The 19797-nt window shown below is 41.7% G+C and overlaps 1 protein-coding gene across 1 annotated transcript in view; it reads left to right on the top strand.

The window, feature by feature from the left end:
• CSTPP1 (centriolar satellite-associated tubulin polyglutamylase complex regulator 1) overlaps positions 1 to 19797 on the top strand; it is a gene marked incomplete at its 5' end in the record, with an annotated part of 122641 nt that overhangs the window by 89933 nt on the left and 12911 nt on the right. Inside the window, 1 exon segment of the mRNA XM_084896133.1 lies at positions 13111 to 13195. Coding sequence (XP_084752259.1) covers positions 13111 to 13195 — 85 coding nt within the window.

The following is a 19797-nucleotide window of genomic DNA, read 5'->3' as shown; positions in this document are numbered from 1 at the left end:
TGTTTGATTTCTATACTTTTGGAAACGTTGAAGGACTCTTTAGCTTCACCAAAATACATAAAAGGTGCTGTAGTTTCTGTAGCGTGACCATCCAGACTAGCTCTGCTTAGGGATCAGAAGATAGTAGTGTAAATAACAGATGTAGATGCCATTCATTAAATGTTTACTATGTATCAAATACTGTTATAGTCGTTTAACATGACTATGTAACTTAATTCTTACTTATAGGCCTAAAGGCCATACATGAACTAACCCCAATTATTTCTCTAACCTCAACTCTTATTCCTTCCTTTCTGGTTCTCTTAGCTCCAGCTATCCTGATTCTGTGCTGCTCCTCTGACCCAATAGGCATGCTCCTTCCTAAAAGCCTTTGCAGTGGCTGTTCCCTCTGCCTAGAATGCTCTTCCCTCAGATGTCTGCCTAGGTTACTCCTTAATCTTCAAATCTTTACTTGGGCGTCACCTTGAAACTTACCTAGACTACTCTATATAAAATTGTACCACCACTACCCACTCACACTCCCTCTCCAACTTGCTCTCTTATACTTTTTTCTTACTATTATTTTAACTTATTATATAGTTATTTATTTAGTTAATCATTTATCATTGGTCTTCTCCAGTATAAAGTAAGATACATGAGGGCAAGAAACTTGTCTAGTTCCTAATGTATTCTAAGCACCTAAAAACAATATCTGGCATGTGGTAGATGTCCCATAATTCCTGCTGCATGAATGAAGTTTGCCCTTCAAAAACCGTGTTTCCCTCTCCCTTCCTTTTTCTCTAAAAATCAATAAGAGCATATCCTCAGGTAAAGATTAAATATATATATGTATATATGGAGATTAACAGGAAGTAAGGCAAGAGTTGCTGTTTTAAATACTGTACCAGGGGAGGCCTTACTCCTATGATGGTATTTGAGCAGAAACCTGAAGGCCGTAAGATAAGCAGGTATCTAGGGACAAAGGGGATAGCAGGCACAATAGCCTGAGTCATGAGCATGTTTGACCTATTCAAGGAACAGCAAGCCGGTGTGGCTGGAATGGTCTGAGAGACGGGTGATTAGAAGGAGGGGTGGTTAGGGCAATAATAGGGGCCCTCATTGTGTAGAGTCTGAGAAGGAAGAAGTATCCCTCTTTATAAATAAGAAAAACTAGGGCTCAAAGAATTTCATTCATGCCAGGAAATAACAGAGACATTTTGAACCTTGTCTTAATTCCAAATTTCATGTTCTTAGCTGGTATGTGTGCTACATTAGAAAGCAATAACTTGGGTTTCATAGCATACCCACCAAGTTATATGCTACCTACCTGGATTCAAATTATATCCTACCTGTTCTTTATGATGCTGCCTCACCACAGAGAATTACAATGAAAGAATCCCAGAATGTTAGAGCCAAATAGAATCCTAAGGATTATTGAGTCAAAAAGTTCACACATTTTTTAATAGTTCTGAATGGTATTGCTTTTTTCAGACCCTTTGATGTCTTCCCACTGCTTTTGTTTGTTTTCCTAATTACTTAAATAGGTTATACATGAATGTGACAAAATCCAAAAGGTCAAAAGGGTACACAATCTAACATACTTTAAAATAAATTTAACTTTGTCTAACTGACCCTGATTATTTACATGTGAAGCTTGACAGAGGAAGAAACTGAGGCATAAAGAATTGGTGCCCAGTTGAAGGCACCCACCAATGGAGAAACCAGCTACCTTATCCAAACTCTTTCAGAAGACTTGTGCATAAAAGAAATTGAGTGGGTTCATCCTTTGATGCCTCTGGGGTATTTTTCATCTTTTTCCTTTCTTTTTGTTTGCTTGCCAGTCCCGCTGAAAGATAAGGATCAGGGTTCAAAAAGCCTAACCACTGTGTCATTTCCCAGGATGGAGAGCCACTATCATTTGGTTCACATTTTTATTAAAATAAGATGAGTGATTTACTCACATTATAGGCAAAGAATCTTTTACCAGGAAAACGATATTTTGAAAAACAAAGCTGATGGCTTTAAGGAACAGTAACTGCTGACATCGGTTTCCTTTCCCATCCAGTCCCAAAACAGTCAGACACTTTTCTGTGTCTAGCTGCCTCTTTCTCTTACCCACACATGTACATATAATTATAGATATGGTACAGTATATATGCCCACAAAAAAACAGAACACAGCAGGAAAGACAACGGTAGATTCTTCTGGAGGGATGTGTTTATCTGTATCCAATCTTCTTTTCTGGTTCCTGCTGTTTTTGTTTCCCTAAGTCTGTTTTTTTTTTATTTGATAGGTAGCCATAAATCCATCATCATTGGTGGAAGTTAGTGGATTCTGACGAGAGAACAGGCTGTGGTCTTTATAAATACGCCCACATGCTGGCAACAGCCTTTCGCTATTCACACAATCATCGAGACCCAGGGAACTTCAGATTGGTTTTTTATTTTTAGTCTGTCTTGGTTCAACTCACCCTGAGTGAGTAACTCTGTTAGCCACTGCTTCTTTTTATATTTATTTAGAAAAGAAGGAAAATGCACTTTAAGCGAATCAAATGCATAATCTGTCCCACTTCTTATTTATTCTGCGGCTACTTTGGACAGTGGAAAGCCCAAAGAAATAATAACTTTTATTGGTTTTTGTTTTCTGTGGCTTGCTTTCTCAGACAAGCCCTCATCAGACAGTTCTGCTGATAGCTTATAAAATTTCAGCCTGATTTTAAATTGGAAAGGAAAGAGTAGTTGGAAATTTTTTTATGTATATTAATACACTCTTCTCTTGCCAATCTGTGTCTAGTCCTGTTAAAATTGCAGATACAGATTTATAGTGGCTTCATGTTTATTTTTGTTATCCCTTCTCTATAAAGATTAGCAGAAAGTCGCCTAAACTAGAAAGGGTCTGTCCGTTTGTTTGGAGGGAACAAGGAAGCTGGGAGCCAGATTGACTACATCTGACCCTGGAGCCAGCCTAGAGGGATGATGGAGATGAAATAGCTGGTGGCAGGTTTAAATATTAACAGTGATACTAGAAATAGCACTGCATTCTCATTTTGGAATCCACTCTGCTAGGTGTTTTTCATCCATAAGAGAAACAAAAGCGGCTGAGTCTCCAGGGCTCCAGGGGGGAAAAAGACATAGGGAGCCTGTGTAGTAGAAAGAGGCCTTGCCCTGGATTCAGAAGGCTTGATTTGATCATGGCTCTGCCATTTACTTGGTGATTTTGTCCCTTGCTGAGTCTCATTCTCCTTGTCTATAAAAAGAGGAATCACACCATTATCCTCTCCCTCCCCCACAAGGTTCTTATGGGAATCAAAAGTGATCATGAATATGAAAATGGTTCGCATAATTATATAGTCTCTCTACCAATATGACTCATCAGCACTTTTAATGGTGAGATGATAGAGGATTGGCAGTGCATTAACTACCAAGAAAAATGGTGTGTACCTGCCTCAGGCAGGAAGACGATTTATTCACTCATCAACGAAGAAGAAAGGCAAGATAAAGTAGTCATGAGATAAGAAATAAGATTGCTTTAGCCACCCACTGGCTCGAGCTGGAGATCTCCATGAATTTTGCCTTCTGTTATGCAGGTGCCATCCCACCTCTGTGCCTCTAATGGAGGAGAGTGATAACCAGAGCAGGTGCTGCTACTGAGTGCTTCCCCTGCCATATGCCAGCACTTTCAGTTTACTATCTCTCTCTTTTTTAATCATCTCTTTTAATCCTCTCAAGAACTCTTTTTTTTTAAATATATTTTATTGATTTTTTACAGAGAGAAAGGGAGAGAGATAGAGAGCTAGAAACATCGATGAGAGAGAAACATCGACCAGCTGCCTCCTGCACACCCCCCACCAGGGATGTGCCTGCAACCAAGGTCCATGCCCCCAACCGGAATCGAACCCGGGACCTATCAGTCCGCAGACCAACGCTCCACCACTGAGCCAAACCGGTTTCGGCCCTCTCAAGAACTCTTAATGGGGGGTAAGAGGTCAGCCAAGGACTTATATGCATGCATATGAACATAACCAATGGGCACAGACCGGGGTGGGGGTGAGGGAGTGAAGGCATGTGCTGGAGATTAGGAGCAGCTGGGGGAGACTTATGTAATACTTTAAACAATAAAGAATTTAAATTTAACCCCCCCCCCCCCAAAAAAAAGAACTCTTCATGATTAGTATTAGTAGTATCATTATTCCTATTAGTATTGTTGTTGTTATTATTCACTCTTATTTCCAGTTGGCTTGCTCAGTGTCATATGACCAACTAGCTGAAGAACCAAGATTGGGATCCTGGTTGGCTGATTCAGGAGCCTGCACTCTTTTTTTTTTTTTTTTTTTTAATATATTTTATTGATTTTTTTTAACAGAGAGGAAAGGAGAGAGATAGCGAGCTAGAAATGTCGATGAGAGAGAAACATCGGCCAGCTGCCTCTTGCACACCCCCTACGGGGGATGTGCCCGCAATCAGTGTACATGCCCTTGACCGGAATCGAACCTGGGACCTTTCAGTCCACCGACTGATGCTCTACCACTGAGCCAAACTGGCTTCGGCAGGAGCCTGCACTCTTAAGCATGTGTTATATAAGGCCCACACAGGGGTTAGAGCCAGGCAGTCCTCCACAGAGTCCTAGAGTTTCAGGCAGTGACTCAGGCCTTCTCTCCCATCCACCTCATTCTTTGCACCTTTAGCCTGGGAGAGGGCTATTGAGGAGAAAGTTGGGCAAAAAAGACTCTTGTAATCTATGTTATACATTGAGGTTCCTTATAAGATTCCCATTGGGGGGAAAGTATATCTGTTTAAAAATATTTTCAACCCTCACATGCCATAACTTCCTTATTTTACAGGTGAGAAAATGGAGGTCCAGAAAAACGTAATTAGTTCTGTGCAGAACTCAGACGGCGTATTTTCTTTATGTATTATGTCTTTATGGTAGAACAGAATATTCCCCTAAAACAACATGAAAGCCCTCACTGTGGCCATAAAGATCCATGTAAGGAAATTAAAAACACTGCCTCTCTTTCAAAGGTTGTGAGGTATTCCAGATATACCACCTTGAGAGGGCAGAATGTTTCCTCTGACCTTTAGTGACCATGAGGAAGGATGGAGTTCATTTCCACCCTAGCGCTCATGCCTGTGGAACCATTTCTTTTCAAGTAAGAGTGGGTCCCAAAAGTTTGCCACAGTACCTGCTTCTTCCTGGATAAGAATTGCATCTTGGCTCTGAAGTCTTTGTTTCAAAGGACACACCCTGTCCTCTTATTTCCAAATGAAAACGTGAAGCAACAACAACTGGTAGAGCTGGGCTAGTTGGTCTCTGGATTAGGATGGACGGTGGTACAAATGCTAGGCTTGAAATAACTTTCCTGATGGGCTGCTGGGCTCTTTGGGGGCTTATGGTGCCAAGATCCTGCTTCATATTTTGATGTCCAAAGCTGCCTGCCATTTCCTCAATAAATGATCAGGAGACTATGCCTGTGCCAGAGTAACTAGCCCTGTTGCTGCTGGCACTGGTGCCTCCTTTCATAATGCCATATGGCTGCCCACCCTAGGCCTATGCACGCCTGTTAGGTTTCATGTCATCAAAGCTGTTGAAGAGAGTGACACCCCACCCCAGAACCAAGTCTTGCCTTGGTCCTCCCACTCTCAATAGCCCCATCATGATGGACAGAAGGCAGGGCAACACCCCAAGGGTTTCACACAGTCTGGGGGTTCTTATCATATCAGACCAGGTTCTTATCATATCAGACCAGGATTAGTTCAATCCCTCGGTAGTGAGTAGGGATAGCCATGGTGAGCCTAAAAACCTGATCAGATTGCCATGATGTGCTATACACGATCACAGGTTAGAATTGCTTACATTTCTTTTTTTAATTTCTTGAATCTTTGTGTATATGTGTGTGTGTGTGTGTGTGTGTGTGTGTGTGTGTGTGTATTTCAGAGAGTAAGGGAGAGGGAGAGATAGAAACATCAATGATGAGAGAAATCATTGATTGGCTGCATCCTGCATACCCCCCACTGGGGATCAAGCCCCCAACCCAGGCATGTGTCCTTGACCAGAATTGAACCCGGGATCCTTCAGTCTGCAGGCAGATGCTCTGTCCACTGAACCAAACCAGCTAGTGCTGCTCACATTTCTTTAAATCTTTGTATAATATAAACAGTTCCTGGTGAGTTGCTTTTGTTCATTCTAAAAACTGTCATGAAAGTGTTGCTATGTCTGATTTAATATTTTCATTCCTTATGTAAGATCATTTTCTTTTCAGTAAACTAATGATCATTTCCCTCCATTTAACATAAAACAACAGTGCTACCAAAGAAGATAAAATTGAAGAACACAGCCTGCTATTCTCTGGGGCTTTGCTTGACAGGAACATGGCCCTAGAATTTAGATTTTTCCTGTGATTTGTGGCATCCAAGTGCTACATGGCGTACCACATGTCTTGCCCCTTCCTCTCTCTGTCCCCACTCTCCCTCACTCATGTCCTCATTCTTGCAGAGTAGCACTGAGGAGTATTTACTCAGCTGCGGGCTGGTACCAAAGGCTAAGTGCCCGGGGGATTGGAAGGAGTGGTATGGTCATGCCCTGAACTATCCATGTCCTTCCGAGCATCTCTTGGCAGAGCAGCCCGGCTGAGGGTGATTGTCATTTAAAATGAGCCCTGCATAAAAGAACATAAAAACAATCGCAGCTGAAAATTGGAGAGTTCACTCCTGGGCTGTGGTATTCTCTGGTCTTTGTGGTCATTCCTATTGAGGACATGCAGCCAACCAACTAGAAGTTGTCCAGTAGTCTGAGATTGCCCATGGCTTGGTAGCATTTCATTATCTCCAGTTCTTGTCCCTGCACTAGCTCACCCAGCCATCAATATGTACACACTCATACAAATGAGTTCAGACTAAACCCCATTTCAACCCTCAAACTTTCGGAGCTAAAAAAACACCTTGATTTGGACTTTGGAGAAGGCTTTTCCTGATTAAGGGACAAAGACATGGCCCTATTCCTTCCACTCCTCCACTGGTCTCCTTTAATGACACCAGTCTGACCCTGGAAAAGGCACCATTTCCCAGGAAGAGCAGAGGCATCTGAGTCTATAATCATATGCCGCCTCAGTTCCTCTGAGCAAATGTTGTGGACACACATGGTGGTCTGTGAGGAGTTTGCAGAGATGACTAAGCTGCCCCCAGGAGCTTCAGAGGCAGGAATTTCCTTAGCAAAAAGGCAAACCAGATGTAGAAAAGACAAGAGAACATCTTCATGCTTCATTTCCAAGAAAGGAGTTAGCCCTGGGATATATTGGGCATCAGTAATTTCTGACTAGATTAATTTTCTAGCCAAAATAACCTCATCTATCACTCTCTAGGATTAAATATGACCAGTAAAAGAATTTTTCGAGTCAGAGGCTGCTTATCTTAAAAACTACAGCATTCGTGCTAGAGTTGAAACACTGGTAAACTGAATTATTAGGAAGTAAACCCTAGGCTTCCTCTGATTTTCAAGATAAAAGCTGTGCTACATTTCTATAAAAATAAATATCCAACTCATTGAGTTGAGCACTTGATGTAAAGGTGTTAGGAGTCAGCAAAACCCAGGAAAGCAGTACACCTGCAATAATTTATTGTTTCCTGAGATTACAGTAACTACCAAATAAGACACCTTCCATCTTCAGCACTTTACAGCTCCTGGCATCTCCTCACTCCCCTCCCCCACTAAGACATGCCTCCTGGGCATGGAGAGTCCCCATCTCTGTCTTCACACAGTGGCCAGAACTTTGTCCCTCTGAATTTTCATGAGTCACTCTGCAAATTTTTCCCCCTTAATGTCTGTATTGAATTTTGAGAGAGAGAGGAAGGAAGAGGGATAGAGACATAGAAACGTTGATGAGAGAAACACCGATCAGCTGCTTCCCACTTGCCCCCTACTGGGGATCAAGCCTGTAACATTCTCCGACCTAGAATCAAACCAGCAACTTCTTGGTTCATGTATTGACACTCAACCACTAAACCACACCGTCAAGGCTACCAAGTGTGTTTTCATTCACTCATTTCTTCAACAGATATTTACTATAATGTGCCAGTCATTGTGTTAAGGTAGTGGTTCTCAACCTTTCTAATGCCATGACCCTTTAATACAGTTCCTCATGTTGTGGTGACCCATAAAATTATTTTTTATGGGTTACTGACATTCCTCATGTTGTGAGGAATTATTTTTTATGGGTCACCTGCAACATTCACCGACCTAGAATCGAACTAGCAACTTCTTGGTTCATGGGTTGACACTCAACCACTAAACCACACTGTCAAGGCTACAAAGTATGTTTTCATTCACTCATTTCTTCAACAGATATTTACTATAATGTGCCAGTCATTGTACTAAGGCAGTGGTTCTCAACCTTCCTAATGCGTAAGGTTTTAGGCGACCCTGCTAGCAGTTCCCACAGGTTGAGACCCACAGGTTGAGAACCGCTGCTGTAGAGCCTAAGACCATCTGAAAACACAGATATTTACATTACGATTCATTAACAGTAGCAAAATTACAGTTATGAGGTAGCAACGAAAACAATTTTATGGGTCACCACAACATGAGGAACTGTATTAAAGAGTCACAGCATTAGGAGGGTTGAGAACCACTGTGCTAAGGGCTTTAGTTAAGTCCAAGTATTTCTCAACTTCAGGACTTCACCTATTAATTGGTTAATAATTATAAAATACTATTACCATTTATTGAGCACTTTGCTAATTTTCCAGAAAAGCGTCATATATAAATGACCTCATTTGATTTTTACAACAATCCTATTGGGTAAATACTGTGGCAATTCACATTTTTAAGATGAGGAAACCAAAGTTTAGAGAAGTTGTATAACTTGTCCAAGTCATACCAGTGGTAAGTAGTGGAGCTAGGTCATCTGACTGCAAAGTCTGGGCTCTGCACACTACTGCCTGGTGCAACTACTCTGGCCTGTTTAATGGGGCCACCTAGAGGGTACCTATGTGTCTCACGTTGATATAAAATCTGTCAGTCACCCGGCCTGAACTGTTCTATCATTAGAAGTCAAGACCTTCACTAACCAGTCGGATCCCACCTACTAAAGTAGAATTCAAAGACCTTTGCAGTTAGGTAGGCTTAAGTCTGAATCTCATTCCTTCCTCCACTCACTAGCTGTTTCCTTGAGAAAGCAACTTGAGTTAAGGAAACCCTAGTTTCTTTATTTCTAAAATAATAGCAAATACTATAGCAAAGGATGTATGATGGGCCATTAATGTAATGTAAGTACTTTACATTAACTCACAGCAACTGTATGATGTTGGTACTATCATTATCTCCATTTTATAGATGGGAAAACTGAGGCATCAAGAGCTTAAAGGTCAAGTCATTTGAAATCAGTGGCAAAGCTCAGATTTGGACCCAGACAGTCTAACTTTGAAGTCCATGCTCTTAGCCACAATACCACGCTGTGCTGCCTCTAGACATGATGGGATCAATGGTGTAAAACCCTCTGGTCTAGAGCCAGGCACAGAGTTGATAGGACGATTATAAGGTTTAGAGGAAGAAAGTTTAACAGCTCTGACCACCCACAAAAAAGAGGAGCACCAATTTGTGGAGAGTGTTCTGATTTTGATCTCATACCAAGACTTCTTATGTCTTTGCCTTTGAACTTTCAGGACTTGCTGGCTGAAGCCTTCCTAATTGTGGGGATTCCTTAGAGCATGCATCTGTTGGTACACACCACCTACCTTCCCTGCACCTGCCGGGGAAGACCGGCTGGGATGAGAAATGGTGGAGTGGCCACCAGCACAGGTGTCTCTTCCCCGCCCTCCTGGGGCCTCCGGCCCAGCACAAGGTGCTGTGCTGGAGCTGCAGTCTTTCCTGTTGACAGTAATTAGAACCTTTCAGACTCAATTTCTTAAGTGAGAAAAATCCCAATTCGCTTGACTTGTCTCCTTGATCCAATTCACCTGAAGCTATTTAGTTTTTTCAGTTTGTTGGTAGGGGAAAGCAAGCTCTTAAGCCTTCACACATTAGTGGTTGATAAGATCAAGAGCCTGAAAATGTTAGTTGGGTAAACTTTGGAGCCAGCCGCCTGCATTTGAATTCCAGTTCTGCCTCTTAGTAAGCATGCACCATCTGAGTCTGTGTCTGTGCAACGGGGATAACAATAGTGAAGATTAGATGAGCTAAGACATGTAAAACCCTTGGCAGGACAGTGCCTCTCCCTCAGCAAGTGCTCCATGAATATTAGCTGTCAGTATTATCAATATTAAGCCCATCCAGCCCTCAGTCATTCTTCTTTCCCTCCTAGCCCGGAAAGCTAATTCCCCTCTCTATTCCCCATGCTCTAGACTCTTCTCTCCTCACTCATCGGAGTATTTCATCTCTCTACGCCTCCATGAACATATCTGTGAAATGGAACTGAGAATAATGGAGTCTACTTCATGAGGTTGTTGTGAAGGTTAAGTGAGCTAATTCAAGGCCTGAGCAAAGACCTTGTGACTATTCAGTCTCATTACTGTTAATCCTACAACACAAAGGGCTGCCCGGAAAGGCCTTTGAGATCTTGGAGAGTTATAAGAGCCGAGGGCCCAAAGCAGACAGCGCCATTTAGGATTAACTAATGCCTGAGTGTGAGCCTTGGGAACTAGGGAGACTGCTCGCTTGCTCATTTCTGTAACATAGTGCCTGGGCCCAGGAGGCACTGGGTAATATCAAAGTAGTGAATATTCTAAAACAGGTTTGGCTCAGGCAACCTGACAGAGAATTTTCAAGGCAAAACACTCCTAGGTGTTTAAGCATTTAAACTTGGCAAGAAACACCTTCCTCCTCTCCTCTCCTGTCTTTGCCTCCAGGATTTAAAAACAAAACCAAAATAACTCTGATTGTTTGGAGTTACTATGCTCTAGACATCCTGCTAACTACTTTATAGACATCATCTCTTTTCATCTTGACTTCAGCCCTGAAAGGTAGGTATCATCATTTTCATTTTACAGATGGGAAACTAATATTTAGAGAGGTTGAGCAATTTCCCCAAGGTTGCATACCTGGTTAATTGCAAAGCCAAGATTTGACTCTAGCCCATGGGACAGGAAGGGGACAGCTCCCAATTGCTCATCAATGTTCTGATTTTGAAACAAATACCATTCACTATTTTCCACTTACCGTTCTCCCAAATACCCATCATACAACCCAGGAGTGTCTCCAAGTGACAGATGCCTCTCCATGGAAGACATCTAAGCTTGACATTATATAACCACCGCTTGATAGACATAGAGCCTTCCACAATTATCTCTTTATCTGACTATCTTCCTTACTTCACATTTGGGAAAGTCAGGTATATCCACCAAAGTTTACTCTAGAAAAGCACTGATAATTCAAAGATAGAACTCTCTTTTATTTATTTCCTGCCACCATACTTCTCTCTATACCATATACAAGGAGTTCTGGAGTGAGATTAAAGTGGGAGCACATTAGATTCAGTGGCTTTTCTCTCCTTTGCCTTTCCTGTCCCTCACCCCAAATCTATGAGATCATGAGTGGCTATTACTCCTTCCCTTGATAAATAAAACTTATCAGGCTGTGCCCGAGGTCAGGCAAGTGAGGAGAGGAAAGTACACACCCTATTGTGGCTAAGATGAAGGCCACAAAAGCCATCTTGATCCTTTGACCTACATTGACGCTGATTCTATTCCTTGGTGTCCCTGACTTTGGCAGTGTGGTTTGGTTAACTCTGTGCCCCCATTTTGAATTGAGCTTTAATGAAAAAGTAGTAGGAACTCAGGCCTGTCCCTGAGGATTTGGGGTTTTTGTCTTGGAAAGGCATCAACCGAACTAGCAGGGGCAGGAGAGCTGAATTCCTGTGGTTTGGGCTAACTTAGGCCCAAAGAAACCAAGTGCCTATGATCATCTTCATTCCCCAAATGTGGCCGTGCCCTTTGGATTCCCTTCTCTCACTCATGCTCCCAGTTAGGATGGCTTCCAGGTTGCTTACTCTTGCTTTACCATTAGCATGTCTTTCCATATTTGAAACGCTTTAGCCTATGGAACACTTGTGGGTTGCTGCTGCCTGGCTGATCTAGAGTCTTTTGGATTAGTACACACAATACCAAAACAACTTTTAAGCATCAGCATCTTTCCTCTCCCTTGGGGTCCTATATACCTCCCTGAGATTTACCTCTGTGGGTCTTCTGCTGTGCCACAGGAGACTGGCTCATCTCTCCCACAGCACTGCTTCTGTATATCAGGAATCATTTGTTTGCCTTGACTGTATACCTTGGACAGCTAACGTGGCTTACTATAATATGACCAGATTTGTGTGCAGACATCAAAAAGAAGCCAGCCTGTGTAATACTGGATGACAGAGTAATATGTGGGTTGCTATACTGTACTCTTCTCCTCCATACATTCTAAGACCGAGTGTGCCTTAGTCCTGCTTCCAGATGTTCTGTAGATGGCCATTAGGCATGTTGTAGTGAATGTTACCATGCCAGAGAAATTCAGCAGATTTAACCAGCTTTTAAATGACTCATTCTTGCAAATTGTTATACACAAGGAAAACCAAACTAAGAAGGCTGATAAAAGTATCCCTCTTGTTCCTTCTTTTCCATCCCATTTTTCAAACCAGTGAAGCTCCTTTGGCTAAAATATTATAGCTGGGTGCCTCCCACCCAGGAAACACTTTTTATAAATATGGACCTTAAAATCTCACCCCTGGAGGTTAGTGGCTAGCACACTCTTAACTCTTACTTTTAAAAAGAGCAGCTCTAATGGCCAGTGTGCTCAGTGGTTAGAGCATTGGCTCACACACTGAGGGATCATGTGTTTGATTCCTGGTCAAGGGCATGTACCTAGGTTGCAGGTTTCATCCCCAGCCCTGATCAGATTGTGTGCTAGAAGCAACTAATCAATGTGTCTTTTTCACCTCTCTCTCTCTCTCTCTCTCTCTCTCTCTCTCTCTCTCTCTCTCTCTCTCTCCCCCTCCACTCTCTCTAAAAACCAATGGGAAAAACGTCCTCGGATGAGCATTAACAAAAAATAAAAAAGCAGCTCTACTAAAGCTAGATCTGAAACCCAGGAAATGATCAAAAAGAAAGCAACAAGTTCACATGCAGAGACCTAATATATTTTTCTCCATTTCCACTTCAGATTTGCTGACCATGAAGGAATATCACTGTTTGCTGCAGTTACTGTGCCCGGATTTCCCACTGGAGCTTACTCAGAAAGCAGCCAGGTATGTCTTCTGAGCTCTTGAAGCCAACTCAACCCTCTGTGGGGCAGAGCTTCTTAGAGAAACCTGAAATGTATACAAACAAACAAACCATTAGGGAAGAATAAAACCATTAGGAAAGAAACTGGCATTTGGAGAGAGGTTTATTTGGGAATTGTCTAAAAACATAATACTTAGTTTCTGTGTTTCCAAGCGGAAGCCAAATGATCCTTTGTGGTTTCTGTGGGGAGCCTTTGGGTCTGCAGATAGCGTTGGAGGGTGGTAAGATGAAGAGACAAACACACACACACACACACACACACAAAGAGGTAAGAGTTGGCAGCAATTTGTAAGGAAAGGGGATGAGGTTGGAGATTAGATAAAGCACACTAGAGGGAAGGATAAAGTGTATTATTTATGCTAAAAAAAAAAAAAGGTTTTCAAGATTATTCCAGAATAGTTAGAACCTCCTAATTTCTGTTTGTTTTCAGTCATTCACTTTTTTTTTTTTTTTAAATGAGGTAGTTGGACTATGCATTCAGTTAACTTGTAACATAAAACCTGAGCTAAGGTAGCAAATGGAAGTATAGCTAAATAAATAAATAAATAAATAAATAAATAAATAAATAAATAAATAAAAATCTTGTTTTCTGAAAGGAATCATAATGAAATTTTTAGGAAAATACTCAGTACAGACACACCTCATTTTATTGCTGTTTGCAAATATTGTGTTTGTTTTTACAGATTGAAGGTTTATGGTTACCTGGGTTGAGCAAGTCTATTGGCACCATTTTTCCAACATTTGTTCACATTGTATCTCTGTGTCACATTTTGGTAATTCTCACAATATTTAAAACATTTTCATTATCATTATATTTGTTATGGTGATCTGTGGTCAGTGATCTTGGATGTTACTATTGTTTTGGGGCACCATACACTATGCCCATATAAGATAGCTTAATCTACAAATGTGTGTTCTGACTACTCCACCAACTGGCCATTCCTCCATCTCTCTTCCTCTCCTTGGGCTTCCCTATTCCCTGAGACACAATAATATTGAAATTTGGCCAGTTAATAACCCTGCAGTGGCTTCTAAGTATTCAAGTAAAAGGAAGAGATGTATATCTCTCACTTTAAATCAAGAGCTAGAATAGAAATTATTAAGCTTAGTGAAGAAGGCATGTAGAAGGCCAAGATAGGGCAGAAAGTAGGCATCTTACATAAAAAAGTTAGCCAAGTTGTGAAACAAAGGAAACATTTTAAAAAGAAATTAGAAGTGCCATTCCAGTGAATACACAATTGATAAAGAAGGCAAAACAGCCTGATTGCTGATGTGGAGAAAGTTTTAGTGGTCTGGATAGAATATCAAACCAATCACAATATTTCCTTAAGCCAAAGCCTAATCCAGAGCAAGGTCCTAACTCTTCAATTTTATAAAAGCTGATGGGTGAGGAAGCTGCAGAAGAAAAATTTGAAGTTGGCTCATGAGGTTCAAGGAAAGAAGCAAGTTACCCGGAAGTGTTAGCTAGGATACTAAATGAACAACTACATTAATGAACAAGCTACATCAAACAACAGATTTTCAGTGTAGGCAAAACAGCCTCCTATTGGAAGAAGAAACCATCCAGAACTTTCATAGCCAGAGAGAAGTTGATACCTGACTTTAAAGCTTCAAAGGACAGGTTGACTCTCTTGTTAGGGTCTAATGTAGCTGGTGACTTTAAGTTGAAGCCAATGCTCATTTACCATTCTTAGAATCCTAGGGCCCTTAAGAATTATGCTAAATCTACTTTTCCTGTGCTCCCTAACGGAACAACAAAACCAGCACATCTATTGACAACATGGTTTATTGAACACTTTAAGTCCTCTCTTGAGACCTACAACTCAGAAAAAAAGATTCCTTTCCAAATATTACTGCTCATCGACAATGCACCTGATCACCCAAGATCTATGATGGAGAAGTACAAGATTAGCTCTAGCCAAAACCGGTTTGGCTCAGTGGATAGAGCATCGGTCTGTGGACTGAAAGGTCCCGGGTTCGATTCCGGTCAAGGGCATGTACATTGGTTGCAGGCACATCCCTAGTAGGGGGTGCGTAAGAGGCAGCTGGTCGATGTTTCTTTATCATTGACGTTTCTAGCTCTTTATCCCTCTCCCTTCCTCTCTGTAAAAAATCAATAAAATATATTAAAAAAAAAAAAAAAAAGATTAGCTCTAGCCAGGTAGTTCAGTTGGTTAGAGCATCATCCGATATGCCAATATTGTGGATTCAATCCCAGGTCAGGGCACGTACAGAAAACAACCAATGAATGCGTAAGTGGGACAACAAATCAATGTTTCTCTCTTTCTCTAAAATCAATAAATAAATAAAAAGTTTTTAAAAATGAAGTACAAGATTAAGGTTGTTTTCATGCCTGCTAACATAATATCTATTCTCCAGTCCACAAGTCAAGGAGCAGTGTTGACTTTCAAGTAGTATTATTTAAGACTATCATAGACAGTGATTCCTCTGGTGGGTCTGGGCAAAGTAAATTGAAAACTCCTGGAAAGGATTCACCATTCAAGTTGCTATTAAGAACATTCATGGTTCAAAAGAAGAGATAAAAATATCAACATTAACAGGAGTTTGGGAGAAGTTGATTCCAACCCTCCTGGGTGACTTTGAGGGGTTCAAGACTTCAGTGGAGGAAGTAACTGCAGATGTGGAAATAGTAAGAAAACTAGAATTAGAAGTGGAGCCTGAAAGTGTGACTGAGTTGCTGCAGTCCCATGATAAAACTTGAACCGATGAGGAGTTGCTTCTTATGAATGAGCAAAGAGAGTGGTTTCTTGCAATGGAATCTACTCCTACTAAAGATGCTGTGAAGACTGTTGAAATGACAACAAAGGATGTAGGATATTACATAAACCTACTTGATAAAGCAGCAGCAGGGTTTGAGAGGATTGACTCCAATTTTGAAAGAAGTCCTACATCAACATTATGGCAAGACCCTCCATCACTGAAGACCCAAGTGATGGTTATCATTTTTTAGCAATAAAGTGCTTTTAAATTAAGATATGTACCTTGATTTTTTTAGACATAATGCTATTGCACACTTAATAGACTACAGTATAGTGTACTAGTAACCATAACTTTTATATGTACTATGAAACTAAAATATTCATGTGACATGCTTTATTATAATATTCACTTTATTGAAGTGGTCTGGAACTGAACCCACAATATCTCCAAGGTATGCCTCTATTACAACATACATGACAGATACATGTCATGATACCGTACAATGTATAATACCAAGAATGAACCATTATGTAAACTATGGACTTTGGGTGATGATGTATCATATTAGTGAAGATTGCTCAGTTATAACAAATGTACCATTCTGGGGTGGTACATTTGTTACAACTGAGGGTGTCAATAATGGGGCAGGCCATATATGTATAGGAGAAGGGGTTATATCGGAAATCTCTGTACCTTCTCTTCAATTTTTCTATGAACCTAAAACTGCTCTAAAAAGGTAAAGTCTTGCCCTAGCCAGTTTGGCTCAGTGGATAGAGTGTGGGCCCGCAGACTAAAGGGACCCGGGTTTGATTCTGCTCAAGGACACATATCTAAGTTGCAAGCATGATCCTGAAGCAACCAATTGATGTATCTCCCATCGATGTTTCTCTTTCTAACACCCCCCCCCCACTCTCTCTAAAAATCGATGGAAAAATATTCTCAGGTGAGGATTAACAAATAAATAAATAAAGTCTTAATAATTTTTTGAAATGGCCAGCTACCCTAAATCATAATGATTGCATTTACCTTTATTATTTCATTTAAATTCATTTACTTACTTCTTAAACTTAATCCTTATAAAAAGTATTGCTTCCCATTTTATAGAAAAATAAACTGATATATCTCCAAACAAAAAAGGGAAACTGAACTCAAAGAGGTTAAGTATGTTGCCTGAACTTGCTGATAGCTTATAAATAACAGAGGCATGACTTAAACCCAGATCCGCCTGAATCCAGAGATTGTTTTCAACCTCCTCCTGCTCCTGACTCCCTATGCCAGGATATCATTTCTTCTTGGTGGTCTGACCCACTGAAACCAGCGCTGCATGGGCCGCACTGCACCATGAACCCCCTCACATCTAAGCGAGCCCTGCTGACTAGGGAAATGGGAAACCACTGCTGCCAGCCACAGACAGTGGCCACTCAGGCTGTTCCTCAGTTCATAGCTCAGGCTGATTTTGCTGATCATGTGCAAAACCTGCTTAGTGATCACACACCCAAAATTGTATAGGTTTTCCCCCTCATTGTTCAGTGGATATTTACCTTTTGTGGTGCCAACTAGTCACTGGTAATACAGTTCAGGTTTTATAATTTTAATTTATTCTGTGATCCGAAGGAGATTCAGGTTTTTTTCTCCTTGGCTGAAAAGGGTGTAGGAGATTATCTCTTACTAGAAACCCAGTGCACGACCTGTGCCCTCTAAGCTGGCAGGCGGACATCCCCCAAGGGGTCCTTAGCATTGCCGCAGAGGAGAGGCTCCTGCCACCTCCTCTGCACTCACAGCCATGAGCCCAGCTTCTGGCTGAATGGCACTCCCCCTGTGGGAGCGCACTGGACCACCAGAGGGCAGCTCCCAGGTTGAGCATCTGCTCCCTAGGGGTCAGTGCGCATCATAGAGACCGATAGGTCTGCCTTTTGGTCAATTTGCATATTAGCCTTTTATTATATAGGATAATGTAAAAGCAGCCAAAAGGAGTAAGCTTCAAAATTCCAATGATAGTTCCTTCTCTGAAGTCAGATCATTTTAAGGAAGATTCAGTTCCAAATTTTTTGGGGGGAAACTCAGCACTCTTAAAGGCTGGGCTTAATAATAAAAATCAGCTACACTTTCTACATGTCTGAATAATGAACATCAGCTCATATGATCCTTAGTGGCTGATACCTTTCACTGAGCATATTTTTTGGGTTCTTCATGTTGTAGCGTGTGTCAGTACTCCTTGAAATATTTCTTGAGTGCCAGTTTTGTGCCGGGAGCTGTTCTACACACTGGGAATAATGTAGTGATGAGTAAGTTATAGTTGCTATTGCTCAAGGAGTCTGACATTGGTTTAGAAGAGGACCAGTGGGTACCAGTTAGTAGGTACCAGTTCCTGCCTGCCCCCACTTTGTGACAGGCCACCTTGGTTTCTGTCCCCCAGAGCAGCCACTGCCTTCCTTTCCCATTCCAAAAGGTAGGTGTGAGTTCAGGAGGGCAAGCCCTCTGGGGGATTTTCAGCCCCAGCAGCCACAGCTTTGCATTGCCCAGCCATCTCCCAGATCCTTCCTAACAATCTGATAATGTAATCACTGCAAGAGTAGAAAAAAGCAACAGAATCTTCTAACTACACAGATTCTTACCATCAGTGATACCCAAGGCTTCTGGAGTGATATTTCCCTATTATCCCCTTCCCGCCAGGAAGGCTACTGTTTGGTAATAACTCCAGACCTTTCAGTGTGAGGAGGCAGCACTGTAGCCAGTCCCTTCCAATAGCAGTGTGACGAAATTATGGGGATTCAAGTGTAAACAACAGAAGGGCCTAGGGTAATGCTCAGGGTACTGACTGCAAAATTAGAGATGCATTCAGAACGAGGGAGATGCTTGTTTTCTCCCTGTGTATGAGCATCAGGCTTCTGTGTCAGCCCTATCTCCCCAGGGCCATTCTTTCCCCAATGCCACTCCAGCTGGTGTGTGTGTAGAAAAATTGTATATATCCCAGAAAGCCCACTGGTTCTGTAAGCTAGTCTCATCTTGTCTAGGATCTCAACTTCACCACAAGCCCAGCCTGGTGACCAGCATGGCAAATACAGGGTTAGGCCTTCAAGACAGTTACCATTGCCAGACGAGGCTTTGCCCTGCCCCATCTCACTGCTGGGCTCACTTCACTCAGGCCGCAGGAGGCTCCAGGCTGTGATGATGTGTGTGTGAAAGAATGTAATCCAGAGGCAGCTGTACACCAGAGCCTGTTCGGGGCCATGGCGTCCCCACATGCGCCTGACTTATGTGCTGTGTGCACCGTGGCCAGGCCCTGGGGCTGCAGGTGTGAGCTGGAAACACGGGAAGGGAAAGAAGGAACAGGCTCCATGGCCATGCCCAGCCAGAGAACCTCTCCACCTCAGACACTCCTGCAGCAGTGGGAGGCGCTAATTAATTTTATTCTCAAATGGTCACCTAGCATCTCTATCTCCATCCCTCGTGGACAAGGGGGCTTTCCTGATCGTTCAGATCATGCAATTAGAGCCAGACTTCTTTTTTGTTGTTGTTGTTATTATCTTTTCTATTGAGGTCTAATTGGCATGTAACATTATATTAGTTTCAGGTATACAGTATCCTGATTGGCTATTTGTATATATTACAAATGATCACCATAGTAGGTCTAATTAAGATTTGTCACATAGTTACAAAATTGTTTTTTTCTCATGTTGAGAACTTTTAAGATCTATTCACTTAGAAACTTTCAAATAGGCAATACAATATTTTTAACTCTAGTCACCATGCTGTACATCACATCCTCATGATTTATATATTTTAAAACTAAAATTTTATACCTTTTGACCCCTTTCTCACACTCACTCAACTCCCACCTCTG

This window comes from Pipistrellus hanaki, assembly GCF_964339955.1.
Source record: "Pipistrellus hanaki genome assembly, chromosome: 9".
Lineage (NCBI taxonomy): Eukaryota > Metazoa > Chordata > Mammalia > Chiroptera > Vespertilionidae > Pipistrellus > Pipistrellus hanaki.
This window is presented reverse-complemented; position numbering and strand designations above follow the sequence as displayed.